The 16,833-nt window shown below is 40.4% G+C and overlaps 1 protein-coding gene across 1 annotated transcript in view; it reads left to right on the plus strand.

Moving 5' to 3' along the window:
- MCUB (mitochondrial calcium uniporter dominant negative subunit beta) overlaps positions 1 to 16,833 on the plus strand; it is a 97,054-nt gene that overhangs the window by 69,557 nt on the left and 10,664 nt on the right. The window contains exons 2-4 of the mRNA XM_055587946.1: positions 8,390 to 8,465; positions 8,987 to 9,157; positions 12,996 to 13,100. Coding sequence (XP_055443921.1) covers positions 8,390 to 8,465; positions 8,987 to 9,157; positions 12,996 to 13,100 — 352 coding nt within the window. The remainder of the gene's footprint in view (positions 1 to 8,389; positions 8,466 to 8,986; positions 9,158 to 12,995; positions 13,101 to 16,833) is intronic.

The raw sequence follows: 16,833 nt of genomic DNA on the forward strand, positions 1-16,833 counted from the left end.
GAACCTGTGGGCTGTCTTGGTGAATATGTCTGGTGAGCCTGTCTGGGGATGCGCCTCCAGAGGGAAACTTCTCCTTCCAGGGATGCCCAACTGGGTCTGTTATTGTTTGATTCTGAACTTTATGCAAGTTTGCTTGTTTGGATTCAGATTAATCATTTCGTGGTTATACTGAGTAAAACAACATGAAAAAAATAAAATATTACTCCCAAAGTTTGATAATATGATATCAGGATCCTAAAACTATTACTACTTTATGATTCAGTCATTCTGCAGTCTACCCTAAAGGAAAAAATCCTAACAAAGATTTACGTGCAAAGATGTTTTGAATCAGTTTAGTCGTAATGGTGAGAACAAACAGTATACTTAGAAAATAAACTAGAAGGTATATAACTGTGGTGTGTGCGTGCTAAGTTGCTTCAGTCATGTCTGACTCTTTGTGACCCTATGGACTGTAGCCCACCAGGCTCCTCTGTCCATGGGATTCTCCAGGCAAGAATACTGGAGTGGGTTGCCATTTCCTCCTCCAGGGGATCTTCCTGACTCAGGGATCAAACCTACGTCTCTTATGTCTCCAGCATCGGCAAGCAGGTTCTTTATCACTAGTGCCACCGGAGAAGTGAGACTCTAGATAATGACCTTATTGGTGACTTTTATTTTCTTCTTTTTGAGAGTCTGTGATTTATAGATTTTCTAAAATGAGCATGCATTATACTCTCTGACATGGAAAAAAATTTGTAGAAATGTATAAAATGTCCAACAATAGGTAAATAGTAAATTCTGCTATACCTATAGGATATGTGGTTACGGAGCTATTTATTTTTGTTTATGAAAAGTATTTAATGAAGAAAATACTTATAAAACACTAATGATCAGCTCTATAATTATATGAGGATATATATCTCTGGAAAGGCTGGCATAGGCTAGGGGTGGTGGGATTGTAGATGCTCATTTTCTCTATTTCCAAGTTTCCACAGTGATTTTTATTATATTTCTTTTCATCTTTTTTTTTTTTAATTTTCTGGTTTCTGTAGGGCTTTTTTCTTCTTTCTCCTGCTTTTCTTGAGAAATTTTGTTATTTTTTCCTTTTCTACCACTGTAGAAACTACAGATTGTGTATGAATGGTTTCCTTTAAGTGTTTAACATACTCAGTTATAACTTTCCTAACAAAGTCTTGGTTTCTCACTATTTTCGCCCTTCTTCTGATGTGATGAGGATCTTTACATGTTGTAAGAATCCACAAAAGATAGCATGCCACATCTTGTTTAGCTTTCCACTCATTTTAACACAAAAAAAAATGGTTTAAAATTTCTTACCGTAAGTAGTTTGTTTATTAATGTTTTTTACAGCTCTGGTTCTGTATTAGTTTCTTAGGGCTTCCATAACAGAGTTCCTCAGATTTTAAACAACAGATTCATTTTCTCATGATTCTGAAAGCCAGGATTCCAGGGTAAAAGTGTCTGCAGGGTTGGTTTCTTCTGAGGCTTTTCTCCTTGGCTTGCAAACGGCCACCTTCTGTTCGTGTCCCCATAGGGTCTTCCTCTGCATGTGCGTGTCTGTGTCCAGAGCTCTCCTTGTAAAGACACCAGTGATGCTGGATCAGGGTCCACACTCATGACCTCATTTTAACTTAATTATCTCTTTCAAATACAGTCATACTCTGAGGTCCTGGGGGTTAAGACGTCAACATATGAGTTTGGTGGGGAAGGGAGGACACATTTCAGCCCATAACTGTATTCTCCTGCCTGGGTGTAAGTTCCCTTCTCTCTAGGAAGTTCTTTAGCAAAGATGTGTGGGGAAAGAGACTATGTACATCTCTGTACATCTGAAAATCTCTTCACTTCCTTCAACCTTAAGTAGTGTTCCTAAATATAATGTTTTAGGTTGATCGTTCTTTTCCCTTAGCACCATGAGAATCTGTATACATCCATTTATCATATATTTATTGAGTCCCTATACTGTGTCAGGTACTGTACAGGTGCTGGGAATACACTAGTGAACCAGGGAGTATTCAACTCTAGAGGGAGGAAAAAGCATTTGTGCAGTTGTGTGAACATAAGTTTTCATTTCTCTTGGGTAAACTGGGAGGAGTGGGAATGCCTGGGTCACATGGAAGTGTGTGTTTAGTCTTATATGAAACTGCTGAAAGTTTTCCAGAATGGTTGTACTGAAGGGGATGACAGAGGATGAGATGGTTGGATGGCATCACCAACTAAATGGACATGAGTTTTATTAAACTCCAGGAGTTAGTGATGGATAGGGAAGCCTGGTGTGGTACAGTCCATAGGGTCGCAAAGAGCTGGACACGACTGAGCAACTGAATTGAACTGTACCATTTTACGTTCAATGTATGAGATTGATTGCTTTTTAAAATTTTAAAGTTTCTATATCACTCTGTTTTGTACCTGGGTGAAGTATTGTCTAATTCACTAATTCTCTTTTCTGTTGACTGTATCTAGTCTAGAATTTATCTAGTTCATTAAACTGGGTTTTTTACATGTATATAGATTTTTTTCCATTTCTAGAAATCTTAGTTGATCCAACTTACTAATATTTGTTTTATTTCTACAAGTTTAATATCATAATTTCTTATTAGTTTTCTGGAAGCTAATTTTCCTGTTTATCTCTTTGAAGACTCTATAATTTGTATTAAAGTCAGTTTTGGATGACTCTCTTTACTTTCTCTAAATGGAATTAATCTTCTTAGTAAACTTGGTTCCTTCTTAGCATTTAATTTTTCATATAGTAAAATTCTGGGTTACAGACTCGAAGTAGAAGTTTATTTTTCATTCTGACCTCACCCCTTTCTGACTAGTAATTTTATATTGCCTCCAACTAGGCTTGTGTAGCCAGAGCTCAGAAATGGTTCTTAAATTGCCACCTAAAGGTCCCTGACCAGGTTACAGTGATATTGGATGTATCACAGATTAGGTCATCAGATCACTGGGAATCTTGACTCAATCTTGTCATGGGCTACTTTAGTCTTTCCTACCCCCAAAGAGTCAGACTCTCAGTTACTTCCGTTCTGGACTATTAAAACACAATTTTGGGGAAAAGATAAAAATATGACTCTCATACAGTTATAAGAATGAATATGCATTAAAAAATTTATTCTACTCTTATGATATGAAGGAACCAGGAACATGTTTTATCCAGTTAAAAGGAAAAGTCAAAACATCACAAATTTATATGGAGGAAAGAATGTTAAGATGAACTTCAGGTAGAGATAAAACTGGTGTTTGGGTTGGGGTGGGGAACTCATAGATTACTACCAGATTGGACAAAATTTGTATACCTACCAATTACCTACAGTTTACAAATAGTTCCAAAATGGCTTCAAACCAGCGAACAGGGTTGGAATGTGATAACTTGAAAAAGCGGGCCGTACATTCTTCACAATAGCCAAGGCATGGAAACAACCAAACAACCTAAATGTTCATTGAAAGACAAATGAATAAAGATGTGGTACATATATGCAATGGAGCACTACTCAGCCATTCCAGAGAAGACATACAGATGGCCAAGAGGCACATGAAAAGGTGCTCAACATTGCCAATTATTAGAGAAATGCAAATCAAAACTACAATAAGATGCTACCTATTACTAGTCAGAATGGCCACCATCAAAAAAGCTGCAAACAGTAAATGCTGGAGAGGATGTGCAGAAAAGTCACTCCTACAATGTTGGTGGGAATGTAAGTTGGTGCATCCACTATGGAGAATGGTATGGAGGTTACTCAGAAGACTAAAAATAGAATTACCATATGAGCCAGCATTCCCACTTCTGGGAATATATCCAGATGAAACTATAGTTCAAAACGGTACATGCACCCCGTGTCCACAGCAGCAGTATTCACAACAGCCAAGACGCAGAAACGACCTAGATGCCCATCAGTCGATGCATGGATAAAGAAGACGTGGCACAAATATATACTGGAAAATTCTCAGCCACAAAAGGAACAAAATAATGCCATTTGCAGCAGCATGGCTGCAACTAGAGATTACCATACTAAGCATAAGCAAGCCAGAAGGAGAAAGACAAATACCATATGATATCATATGTGGAATCTAAAATACGACACAAATGAACCCATCTACAAAACAAAGTCCCCAGGTCGCGCTAGTGGTAAAGAACCCACGTGCTAATTGCAGGAGATGTAAGAGATGTGGGTTCAATCCCTGGGTCAGGAAGACCCCCTGGAGGAGGAAACAGCAACCCACTTCAGTATTCTTGCCTGGAAGATCCTATGGGCATAGGAGCCTGGCAGGCTATAGTCCGTAGGGTCCCAAAGAGTCATACACGACTGAAGCAACTTAGCCCATGAAACAGACTCACAGACATAGAGGACAGACCGGTGGTTGCCAGTCGGGGGGAGCGGGGTGGGGGGAATGGAGTTGGGGGCTGGGGTTAGCAGATATAAGCTTTTATATACAGGATGGATAAACAAGGTCCTACTGGATAGCATGGAGAACAATATTCAATATCCTGTGATAAACCACAATGGAAAAGAGTATGATAAAGAATATATAATATATATCTGATATACATATATATATAACTGAATCACTTTGCTGTACAACAGAAATTAACACATTATAAATCAACTGCACTTCAATAAAAATATATTGATTGAAAAAAGAAACTAGAATCATTAATACTCCCTTCCCCAAGGAAAGTGTGGTATAAACAGTGCATCATTTTCCATTGAAACCCTTTTCCTGTAGAATAGAGAACCTTCGTGGACTCCCTACTTTCTTGAGTCTTGCTTATCACATTGTTTTGCTCTTGGTGTTGCTACAAGGGGAACATGTATTCTTTTTGAACATGGAGCAGAGATGTTGCTTAAGTATTAATTTATACTGTCTTGAGTGGGAAGTACATCTTGTTTTACTTAATAATAAAGATACATAATCTAAAATATGTTAAAACTCTCAAAGCAATCTGATCTTGTTAATTGGCCCAACATGTGATCATAATACATTTCCTTTCCACTAACACCTGCCTCCCTTTTACTTTGAAACTCAAACAGATCTTTCTCATGTTAGTGCTGTTTTCCTTTTCTTACTAAAGCCCTGGCTCTTTTTCTTTTCTTTTTTTCTACTAGCAAACTTGCCATTTTCTTTCTCTCACAACCCATTTCTTCCTGAAACTTCCTCTGCATGTCAGAGATCATGGCAGTTAGTGTATCTTGAAGCTGGGATTTCAACTTGGTTCTGATGGCAAAGCCATCGCACTCAACCATCATGACCCTGCAAAAGGACTTAGAGCTGGGCATGGAGGGAAAGACAGGGTCTGTTAGGCAGAAGGGAATAAAGAAGGCATTTCAATATGTCAGTGGCACACAGCTCATCTGGCTGGGGCCCAAGTTCCTGCTGAAAGAGAATAATAAGCGATGGAGCTGTAAAGAGGAGGGGGCCTGTACTGCTCTGGTGAGGCTCACAGACTATACTGACCCTTGCTCGATACTTTGTGTTGTTTAATCCTTATATTGACTCCACAAGACCCACAAGATATGGGTATCCCCACCTAAGGCTTCAGAGAACAAAAGTACAGTCCTATGACTTCTCTGTGATCTCCTGCCATCAGAGAATACCAGTCCTTTCAACTATGGGGTCACTGTGCTTTCTATCAGTACTTTATATAAGCTATTGAAGTCTTTAGGGTTTTAAGTGAAGTGGTTAGAATTGTATTTAAGAAAAAGATGTGATGAAAGAGAAGCCTGATTCTTCTTTTGACCTGATACTGAATATCATTTGAAGGCAGTAGCCCTTGTCCAACACTGAAATTGGGATTTCAAAATGATTCCATGCTGAAATTTAGAAGTAGTGACCTGAAAGCCACAGAGGGTCTTCTAGAACCCAGCTACTCTTAAGTATGGTCTTCACACCTATAACTTGAGTATAACCTTGGGGCTTATTAAAAATGCAAATTCTCATCCACGCACCTATGGATACCTTATCTTCGACAAAGGAGGCAAGAATATACAATGGAGAAAAGACAATCTCTTTAACAAGTGGTGCTGGGAAAACTGGTCAACCACTTGTAAAAGAATGAAACTAGAACACTTTCTAACACCACACACAAAAATAAACTCAAAATGGATTAAAGATATAAATGTAAGACCAGAAACTATAAAACTCCTAGAGGAAAACATAGGCAAGACACTCTCTGACATAAATCATAGCAGGATTCTCTATGACCCACCTCCCAGAATATTGGAAATAAAAGCAAAAATAAGCAAATGGGACCTAATTAAACTTAAAAGCTTTTGCATGACAAAGGAAACTATAAGCAAGGTGAAAAGACAACCTTCAGAATGGGAGAAAATAATAACAAATGAAGCAACTGACAAAGAATTAATCTCAAAAATATACAAGCAACTCCTGCAGCTCAATTCCAGAAAAATAAACGACCCAAAAAATGGGCCAAAGAACTAAACAGACATTTCTCCAAAGAAGACATACACATGGCTAACAAACACATGAAAAGATGCTCAACGTCACTCATGATCAGAGAAATGCAAATCAAAACCACAGTGAGGTACCATTTCACGCCAGTCAGAATGGCTGCTATCCAAAAGTCTACAAGCAATAAATGCAGGAGAGGGTGTGGAGAAAAGGGAACCCTCTTACACTGTTGGTGGGAATGCAAACTAGTACAGCCACTATGGAGAACAGTGTGGAGATTCCTTAAAAAACTGGAAATAGAACTGCCATATGACCCAGCAATCCCACTGCTGGGCATACACACTGAGGAAACCAGAATTGAAAGAGACACGTGTACCCCAGTGTTAATTGCAGCACTGTTTATAATAGCCAGGATATGGAAGCAACCTTGATGTCCATCAGCGGACCAATGGATAAGAAAGCTTTGGTACATATACACAGTGGAATATTACTCTACCATTAAAAAGAGTACATTTGAATCAGTTCTAATGAGGTGGATGAGATTGGAGCTTATTGTACAGAGTGAAGTAAGCCAGAAAGAAAAACACCAATACAGTATACTAACACATATATATGGAATCTAGAAAGATGGTAACGATAACCCTGTATGCGAGATAGCAAAAGAGACACAGATGTATAGAACAGTCTTTTGGACTCTGTGGAAGAGGGTGAGGGTGGGATGATTTGGGAGAATGGCATTGAAACATGTATATTATCATATAGTGAAATGGATCACCAGTCTAGTTCCGACGCATGAGACAGGGTGCTCAGGGCTGGTGCACTGGGATGACCCAGAGGGATGGGATGGTGAGGGAGGTGGAAGGGGGGTTCAGGATGCGGAACACATGTACACCCAGGGTGGATTCATTTCAATGGATGGCAAAACCAACACAATATTGTAAAGTAATTAGCCTCCAATTAAATAAATTTATATTAAAAAAAATGCGAAATCTCATACCCCTACCTCAGACTTAACTAGATCAAAAATCTCTGGGAGTGGAGTCCAGAAAGCTGTGCTTTTAACAAGCCCTGTTTATTTAGCAATGGACACTATTATGGTGTCCAGATGATTATTAGGTATGCAGAAGCTTGAGAAAGCTTTGATATTTTCCCTGGGCACTTGACCTGCTTTCAGCATTTCCTGGTTGTCTAATGACTGCCTCTAAAATGATTTCTTCAATAGTAGTACAGAAACGTCATCAGCACATTAAACAATAAGTACTTTATGAGCAATGTATCATCATTGGCATCTAGGAACCTGACTTATAAACTGTCTTTAGCATTCAGTTTAACTCTAGCATAAAATTTAACTTGCACGTGAAGGTGGAGCATATGCAAAAACATTTGGGAGGCTGTACACCAAAGCACTGTGAAGGAAGGGGTTATTCATGACACTTGTTAAGGGATGTGAGGTCAACTTTGTTCAGGGGGACTGCCATGGGAAAAGTGGGGATTTGTGTCCAAGGAGCAAAGTTGGGCACACGTTGGGGGGAGGTGGTGGATGGGAAATTACTAAGAGGATAGGGTAATTTTTTGCTAACTTGACCTGGCAGGATTCGTGTTGAAGACAGACTGGGGTGATCAGATAATACCTGGGGAATGGTGGAGGACGAGGAATGTGATCAGATACTGAGGGCTGTGTGTGTGGGGGGAGGGGGTGGCTAAGCTAACTTGACAATATTCTTGCTTAACTCCCAGAGGACATGCACAAGTTGGGATTTAGTCAGGCTCAGAGGATCCCAACTAAAGTTTGGTCCAGGAGCGTCTTCGTCATCTCTACTGTGATTATCTTTGGGGAAAGTTGGGGGACTGTGAAGAAGTAAAGGGAGGGGCTTTAACTTTTACCACCTACATTTAAAAAACATTTTATAGGAGGGTAGTTTCTACCTTCCCCTACCTTTTATAGTATACTCTTATACATGGATAATCATTTATATCATTATAGGTTTTGTGTGTGAAACTGTGTGGAAACCTGAAATTCCATCAGTCAAATGTTTATAGTACACTGGTGCCATCTGATGGTAAGCTTTCTTATCACTTCTTTGATTTCCCCAGGCTAATTTTTCATCTTTCTAAATTAAGTGAGAAATGTGAGTTTTGAGCAAAACAGACTTTTCTTGTGTTGCCCCTTCCACTCGTCCCCCATCAGAGTTCAGTTTCTGCCTTCTCTGCTCCCATAAGATCTGATGTCTTTTGGCAAACTCCCATCCCAGTAATCAAAGGAGTTAGAGATGACTTGGAAGTAGTTTCTGCCCTCAGTAAATTTTTACCTAGGAAGACTCTAAGCAGATAATTATAACAAAGTGTGGTACACACTTAATAAAATGTTAATAGAATGGTGGGGGGAATATGTTAACTGGTATAATGAAGGCACTGTAAGAGTGATACAAATTATTACAGGAATTCAGAGGGTTATGAATTCCATATTTAGGTATTCCTTCTAGAATTTTTGTTGTTCATAATGGTTAGTAATAATTTTAAAGTTATTTTGAAAAGTACATTTTATCCATCCTCTATTATCAACTTTTTTTTTTCTTAACAGAAATCACAATTAGTTATAAACATGGCCTTCCCTTGATAACACTTACTCTGCCGTCCAGAAAAGAGCGCTGTCAATTTGTAGTCAAGCCAATGTTATCGACAGTGGGTTCATTCCTTCAGGACCTACAAAATGAAGACACAGGCATCAGGACAGCTGCCATCTTCACAGCAGGTGTATATGTATATATTTCCAGCTTTGTCTTTTTCCTCTTCTTTTGAACCTTTGTTTTGTTTCTTTACTTTCTACAAAATTATTATATAATAAATGGTTGGTCTTTATTGAGTCCTTCATTTTTGAACATGAGTGATGTAAAAAAAAAAATGAACTCTAATGGAGAAAAAAGAAATGGAAGTTTAATTCATGTTTTGGTTATTTATTTCATAAACTTAGCCCCCAGATTTTTCTGAGAAAATTTTAATGACATAGTAATTGGCATCTAGTTTTCTGTAAGAAATGTGAATAATTAGAAAATGAAATGCAGGCTCCATGATTGAAATAGACAGTGAATAATAAATAGTTCATTGATCTTTGTTATAAAGCAGTTATGGAGTGTTTTTTGACAATTAATTGACAGAATTAATTCTCAGGAAACTAGTTTGATACCAGCAGAGGTAGTTAATCAGATAGACTTTTAAATGTAGGATATAGCTTTTATATTTGTATGATCTAAGGACATAAAAGCAGGCCCTACTGCCCCTAAAAGAGAATGAAGAATTCTTTACCCCAGCCCGATATACCAGGCTACTATAAATATAAACAAATGAATAAATTTGCACTGTTATTTTATTGTAGTATTTACATTCTTAGAATAAGCTGATTTAAAAGTTAATGATTACTATGACAGTTTTGGAAAGGAAATTAACTTGGTTCTGTCCAAGTTCAGAACCAATTAAGGGATAGATATAAAAGTTGGAAGAGTAGAGATTAACAACTAATTTACTTAACAAACGTTGAGCAGCTAACAGATGTGACCTGAAACAAATAGACTGCCAGATATTTCTCCAGCAAAGACGGCTTTATTGCAGAGAGTGGAGAACTGCAGTTCAGTGTCTGCAGCCGCTCACACGAGTCACGTGTGAGGACTTGCAAGACAAGGGAAGGAGGATGCTTCTGTAGAAGGAAAGGAAGCGGGGAGGACAGCGGCAAACAGAGGGTCCCTGACTTTTCACTGGCTGGGTCCTTGGGAAAGAGGAGGCGCCCTCTTCCTGCTGGGCTGTGCCCACAGGGTGTGAGAGCTCCCCCTTCTGGTCTCCAGACTCTATTTAATTGAGGTTCCTGTGTATTAATCCTATATGCCAGGCCTTGTTCTAGATGCTAGAGACAGCAAAGAACAATAGAGATTAAACTCCTGTTCTTATGGAACTAACATTTTACAAGGAGAAGGAAACAAATAATTTATAAATTATATAAACTTTAAATTTGTATATTAGATAATAAGTGTTCCAGTGAAAAGGCAGAGTGATGGGGAGGTGGGAGTGTGTGTGTTTGGGGGAGGTAGTCACTAAGGTCACATTTGAGTGAAGACCTGGAAGAGATCTGACAGGGATTGGAGAAGAGCTTTCCAGACAGAGACCCTCAGGTGGGAGCCAACTCCACCCTCAGCCGTAAAGGGAGGGAGCTGGATACAGATAGGAGGGGCAGGGCAGACTAGGGAAAGCCTCCATGTAGGTTGTTGGAAGGACTTTGGATTCAACTGGTAGGGGAGTTTCTTCCTGGTAAAACCAAGATCAGAGAAATGAGGATTTAGCCCTGTGGCCACAATGGCCTAATACTTCATCCCTGACTGGACGTATTCCTGCCAGTCGCAGGAACACCGAATCCCCGGGGCCTTCCCTACAGGGCAAGGCCTGCCTTCCTCAGAAGGGGCAGAATTCAGAAGGGCACCAAACACAGTGCTTGCCTGGAGTGTCGCCAGAAAAGCCCCAGAATTCTTAGAGTACAGGTGCTCTTTGGACTGAATGAAAACACTTTCTTGGGGTTCATGTCAGTACTTGCCCAAGAATAGGTGAGAAATTCATCACTGTATCATGAGCTCCTTATAAGTGTTTCATATCCGTCTCTAGCTGATCCTGTATTAGTATAAAGGAGAATGTAGTACTTCAACTGAGAAATCATACTCAGCTGATTTCTTTTTATTATACTATTTTAAGGAGCAGGTTTGAAGTCATTTAAATGTAAATTTTTAAATGACACTTGCAAATCAGATAAAGCAGATTTGGTGTGTTGCTGATCTTTTTTTTTTTTTTTTTAAAGAGGCTCTGTGGGTGGAATTTGCCGGCATTTAATTTGGGCTTGAAATGAGTGTTCTAAGCTTGTCACAGTTTTGCCCATAACGTGGGTGGAGTTATTTGGCAATTCCTGGGAAGATGATCTCACCGCAGCTGATGAACAGGAACCCAAACAGCCAAATTCTAGGAACAGACCCAGGTGCAGACTTGAGTTGCTGCCTTCTGGAACAAAAGAACTGCTGAGAACCAGACAGGAGGCAGGCATCCGGGTTCTTCCTGATTTTACTAGCAACGTTACTCTTACCATGCGTATTAGTGTAGCTGAAACCTCTCTGGTTGAATGCAGCCAAGCAGATGCCAGGCCAGGCGAGAATATACGTCTTAGACTTTATATCAGGTAATCATGTGTAGACTGTTCTGAAAGAATAATGATAGAGAAACCCCTCCCAGCACTTTTTTTTTGCTTATTATTCAATGGGTTTGAATCTTAACCCCTGGGTTACATTAAACTTCAAAAATATAACAACAGCTAGGTTAGATAGGAAGCTGTGCAAAGCACACTGACTGAAATTTTCCTAGAGATTTTTTTTCTGAAATGTTCCTAGGATATTTGAAATCACTGTTGGAATCTCTCCTGCCTCTCTCCAGCCTTTAAACATGCCACACAGGTGCATGCTTGCTCCTGCCACAGTTTTGCCTTTTTTCACTTTCCTAAGCTAGAAAGGGAGGCAGCCCTGTGTGGTGGTGGTTTGAGGTGGTTTAAACAATACAACTCACTCACCTTTAGTAATTAAAAATAAAAGAAAAGTGTTAGTCACTCAGTCGCATCTGACTCTTTGCGACCCCGTGGACTGTAGCCCACCAGGCTTCTCCGTCCGTGGCATTCTCCAGGCAAGAATACTGGAATGTGTTGTATTTCCTTCTCCAGGGGATCTTCCCGACCCAGGAATTGAACCTGTGTCTCCCTCACTGCAGGCAGATTCTTTACTGTCTAAGCCACCAGGGAAAGCAAAAGTTACTCAGTTGTGTCTGACTCTTTGTGACTCCATGGACTGTATAGTCCGTGGAATTCTCCAGGCCAGAATACTGGAGTGGGTAGCCTTTCCCTTCTCCCAGGGGTCTTCCCAACCCAGGGATCGAACCCAGGTCTTCCACATTGCAGGTGGATTCTTTACCAGCTGAGCCACAAAGGAAGTTCGAAAAAAATAAGAGAAAGGTGGGCTTTTTTAAAATGTTAACTACCTGTGTTCCTCCACCACGAAGTCAGGGGCTTGGCCATAAGCCACAGAGATGGACACTGGCTGAGCTGAGGAGTGTGTCAGCAGGCTTTCTAATTGGAACTGACAGAAAACCAGGCTCAGAAGAGGGCAGGAGCCGCAGAAGGACGTGGGTGAAGAAGTTAGCCTGAGAATGGTTGACGGGCTTTGCAGCTGGCACCCCGCCCCCCAGCCTCCACCTCTGCCTCCACTGGCCTTGCTGCGATGAGTCCCTGCCTCCCACCCCGGAATCTGTGCATGACTGTCTGTAGGAACTGTCCAGTCTCACCAGGGGCATCAGTCTGGGCCCCAGCCCTGCTGACAGAGAGTGGGTGATGGGGTGTCTGCTTATTGGTCTCGGTCCAGGGTAACCGGCAGTATTGGGAGCATTACTCCCAGTGGGAACAGCATTGGGTATTGGGGAGCTTCTGCCCACCCAAAAAGGCAAATGTCCACTGCTGTATTATAAAGACCTGTTGAAAAATGGTTCTTATTCTAAAACAAGGACATATTTTTGCATTTCAGATGGCACTGAAATTGCAGCTTCAACCTTGATGGAAATCTTGCTAAAGAATGATTTTAAACTTGTTATTGATAAAATAACATATGATGTACAGTGCCCTAAGAAAGGTAAGAAGCACAGCTGTGAACTATCTTACATTTCCCTGTTGCTGTGGGCCTTTTTTCAGGGAGCAGGCTTATCCTGAGAATCTTTTTAATTAACCAAATGACCAAGAAGGCTTTGGAGAACCAGTATGTAAGCTTTTCTAGCAAGGGTAGAAATGATTGGTAGAAGTTGGGTGTCAGGGCTTAATGTAGTCTCACATACTCTTTTTAGACTTTTAAGACTTTGTTCTAGGATCTTGAATGCTTAATCCGATATTATTGGGTTAAGAAGAAGTGGACCTGAAAATCATGAACTCAAGTGTATACTGTTGTACAGTTTTTAGCTCTTTTTTTTTTTTTTTAAGTAGGCTTTACTTTATTTTTTAAAGGGCAGTTTCAAGTTCATAGCAAGATTGAGCAGATAGTACAGAGGTCCTGTATACTAATGTACCCATTCCCCACAGACTCCCCTACTGTAAACACCGGAATGGAACATTTCTTTTTAGTCGTGAACCTACATCAAAACATCATTATCACTCCAAGTCCATACTTTACATTATGGTTTGCTCTTGGTGTTGTATGTTTTATGGGGTTTTAAGGCTATATTTTATTACTGAACTGTAGTTGCTTTACAGTGTTTCAGAGTTCCACACAGTGATTCAGTTATGTGTGTGTGTGTACGTGTGTGTATATGAATGAGATTCTTGTCCGTTATAGATGATTACAAGGTACTGAATGTAGTTCCCTGTGCTGTACAGCACTTGCTGTTTGCTTTATTGTTGTTTTCCAGTCCCTAAGTTGTGTCCATCTCTTTGACACCCCATGAACTGCAGCATGCTGGGCTTCACTGACCGTCACTATCTCACAGATAGGATGAGATGGCTGGATGGCATCACTGACTCAGTGGACATACGTTTGAGCAAATCCTGGCAGATAGTGTTTATTTTGTATGTAGTAGTATGTATATGTCAATTCCAGATTTCCAGTTTATCTCCCGCTTGTTTTATGGGTTTTGATAAATGTATAATAACATGGATTCATCATTCCATTGTCATTTCACAGAGAATAGCTCCACTGCCCCCAAAATCCTCTGTGCTCTCCTCCTCCATCTCTACCTAACCCCTAACTTCTGGCAGCCGCTAATCTTTTTCCTGTCTCCATAGTTTTGCCTTTCCAGAATGTTGTATAGTTGAAATGGTACAACACATAACTTTTTTTCAGACTGGCTTCTTTCACTGAGTAGTATGCATTTAAGTTTTCTTGTCTTTTCATGGCTTTACAGTTCATTTCTTGTGAGCGCTATTATTCCATTGCCTGGATGTATCATAGGTTATGTATCTGTTCACCTACTGAGGGACATCTTGGAGGTTTCCAAGTCTTGACCATTACAAATAAAATGGCTACAAATGTGTATGCAGGTTTTTATGTGGACATAATTTTTCAGTTTTTTGGGGTAAATGCCAAGGAGCATGATTGCCCATATAATGCATATATTTCATTGTGTAAGAAACTGGTAGACTTTCTTCCAAACAAGCTGCACCATTTTGTATTCCCATCAGCAGTGAATGAGAGTTACTGTTGCTCCACATCTTTACCAGCATTTAGTATTGCCAGTGTCTTGGATTTTGGCCCTTCTTAAGGTGTGAAGTAGCAGCATTTCATTGTTTCAGTCCGCACTTGCCTGGTAATGTATTTCACATGTTTACTTACTATCTATGTATCTTGTTTGGTGTGGTGTCGCTTCAAGCTTTTGACCCGCTTTTTAAGCATGTTGTTAATTTTTAAGGTTTCTTTGTATGTCTTGGGTAACAATTCATTATCAGATCTCTGTTGTGCAGGTGTTTCTCCCACTGTTTTTCCTTTGGTTGTCACAGCCTTTTGCAGAGGAGAGGTTTTGTTTTAATGAAGCTGAGTTTATCAGTTATCTCTTTTGTGGACTGTGCTTTGGCTGTTGTGTCTAAAAAGTCATGGCCAAACCTGTTCTTGCATGTTGCCTACTTTTCCCATCACGGGCCTTACCATATTAATCACATCTGTCTTGATTTCCTGGTCTGATAATTCCAAAATCCCTACCATATCAGATTCTGATGTTTGCCTTGTTTCTTCAGATTTTTTTTTTTTTGCCTTTTACCTGCTTTGCAATTTTTTGTTGAAAGCTGGACATGATACTATTGAAAACAGAAGCTGAAGCAAGTAGGTCTCTATTGTGAGGTACTACGTGAGTCTGACCAGGAGTTCAGCTGTTTGCTATAGCTGTAGGTATCAGAGGCTTCAGTTTCTTCTAGTGACCCTGTTTTCTCTCCCCTGTTATGTTCAAGTTTCTCCAGAAATTCTTACTTGAATAGAGTCTGTGTCTTGCACAGAACTGGAGCCCTGTTGATGTAATGTTAAGGTATTGGGGAGGAGAAGCAGTGTGTAATCTTATGATTAAGTCTCAGGGTTTTTACTGGGCCAGGATTACTGTGCTGTGACCTTCAGAAGAGTTTATCTTTTTTTTCTCTTTCCATTATGAGACAAGAAGGTTAGAGGGGCCTGGAGTTGGCTCATTGCCCTTCCTCCAGGCCAAATTAGGCTCTGGTAGAGCACAGTGATGGAGAAGGCAATGGCACCCCACTCCAGTACTCTTGCCTGGAAAATCCCATGGACGGAGGAGCCTGGTGGGTTGCAGTCCATGGGGTCGCTAAGAGTTGGACACGACTGAGCGACTTCACTTTCACTTTTCACTTTCATGCATTGGAGAAGGAAATGGCAACCCACTCCAGTGTTCTTGCCTGGAGAATCCCAGGGATGGGGGAGCCTAGTGGGCTGCCGTCTATGGGGTTGCACAGAGTCGGACACAACTGAAGCGACTTAGCAGCAGCAGCAGCATAGCACAGTGCATCCTTGAACAGCACAGGTTAGAACTGTGTGGGTCCACTGACATGCAGGTCTGTTTCAGTGAGCACTGCAGTACCACGTGGTCCAGTTGGTTGAGTCCATAGAATCATGGACACAGAGGGCCAGCTATGAAGTTACATGTGGATTTTTGACTGCGTGGGGAGTCGGTGCTCCTAACCCCCACGTTATTTGAGGGTCAACTGGTTATTTCCTAGGTACAGAGAAAGTAATGCTCAGGGGTATTTCAGAATGGTTAATTTTCTACTGTCTCTGCTGGAAGCAGATCTCTGACCTTCACTGTGAGAAGCTGATGGGACTGCTGGAGATAAAACTCATCACTGTGAGTGTGTTTATTTCTCTAACTAGTCAGCACTGAGCCTCCAGCATTTCAACAGTTGTAGTTTAGTGTTCCTACCTGTATTGGCTCCAGAGGATTCTGCTCTCAGTTAAACTGTGATTGTGGACTGCTGAGGGTAGGGTGAATAGTGAGTCTGTGCCTTAATAAACAGATGATGAGACAAGTAAATCAACATGTAAGGGAGGGCCCATGTTTATAATTAGAATGCCAGGTTCTGACTGGTAAATATGGGAGGGCTGCTGTAGTTGAAAAACCATTATATTGCAGCCAAATTCAGGCAAGAATCATCAACAGATGCCAAGGGGATTGAGAGGAGTGGGAGAAGGTGATTTAGATAAAATAAAAAACAGTGAAGAACTACAAAAACAATTGGAAAACAAGTAATAAAATGGCGATAAGTACATACTTATCAATAATTACTTTAAATGTCAATGGACTGACTGCTCCAATCGAAAGACATAGGGCAGCCGTTTGCATTAAAAAAGACAAGAACCTTTTGTATGTGGCCAACAAGAGAGTCAC

This window comes from Bubalus kerabau, chromosome 7 (genome assembly GCF_029407905.1).
Source record: "Bubalus kerabau isolate K-KA32 ecotype Philippines breed swamp buffalo chromosome 7, PCC_UOA_SB_1v2, whole genome shotgun sequence".
Classification (NCBI taxonomy): domain Eukaryota; kingdom Metazoa; phylum Chordata; class Mammalia; order Artiodactyla; family Bovidae; genus Bubalus; species Bubalus kerabau.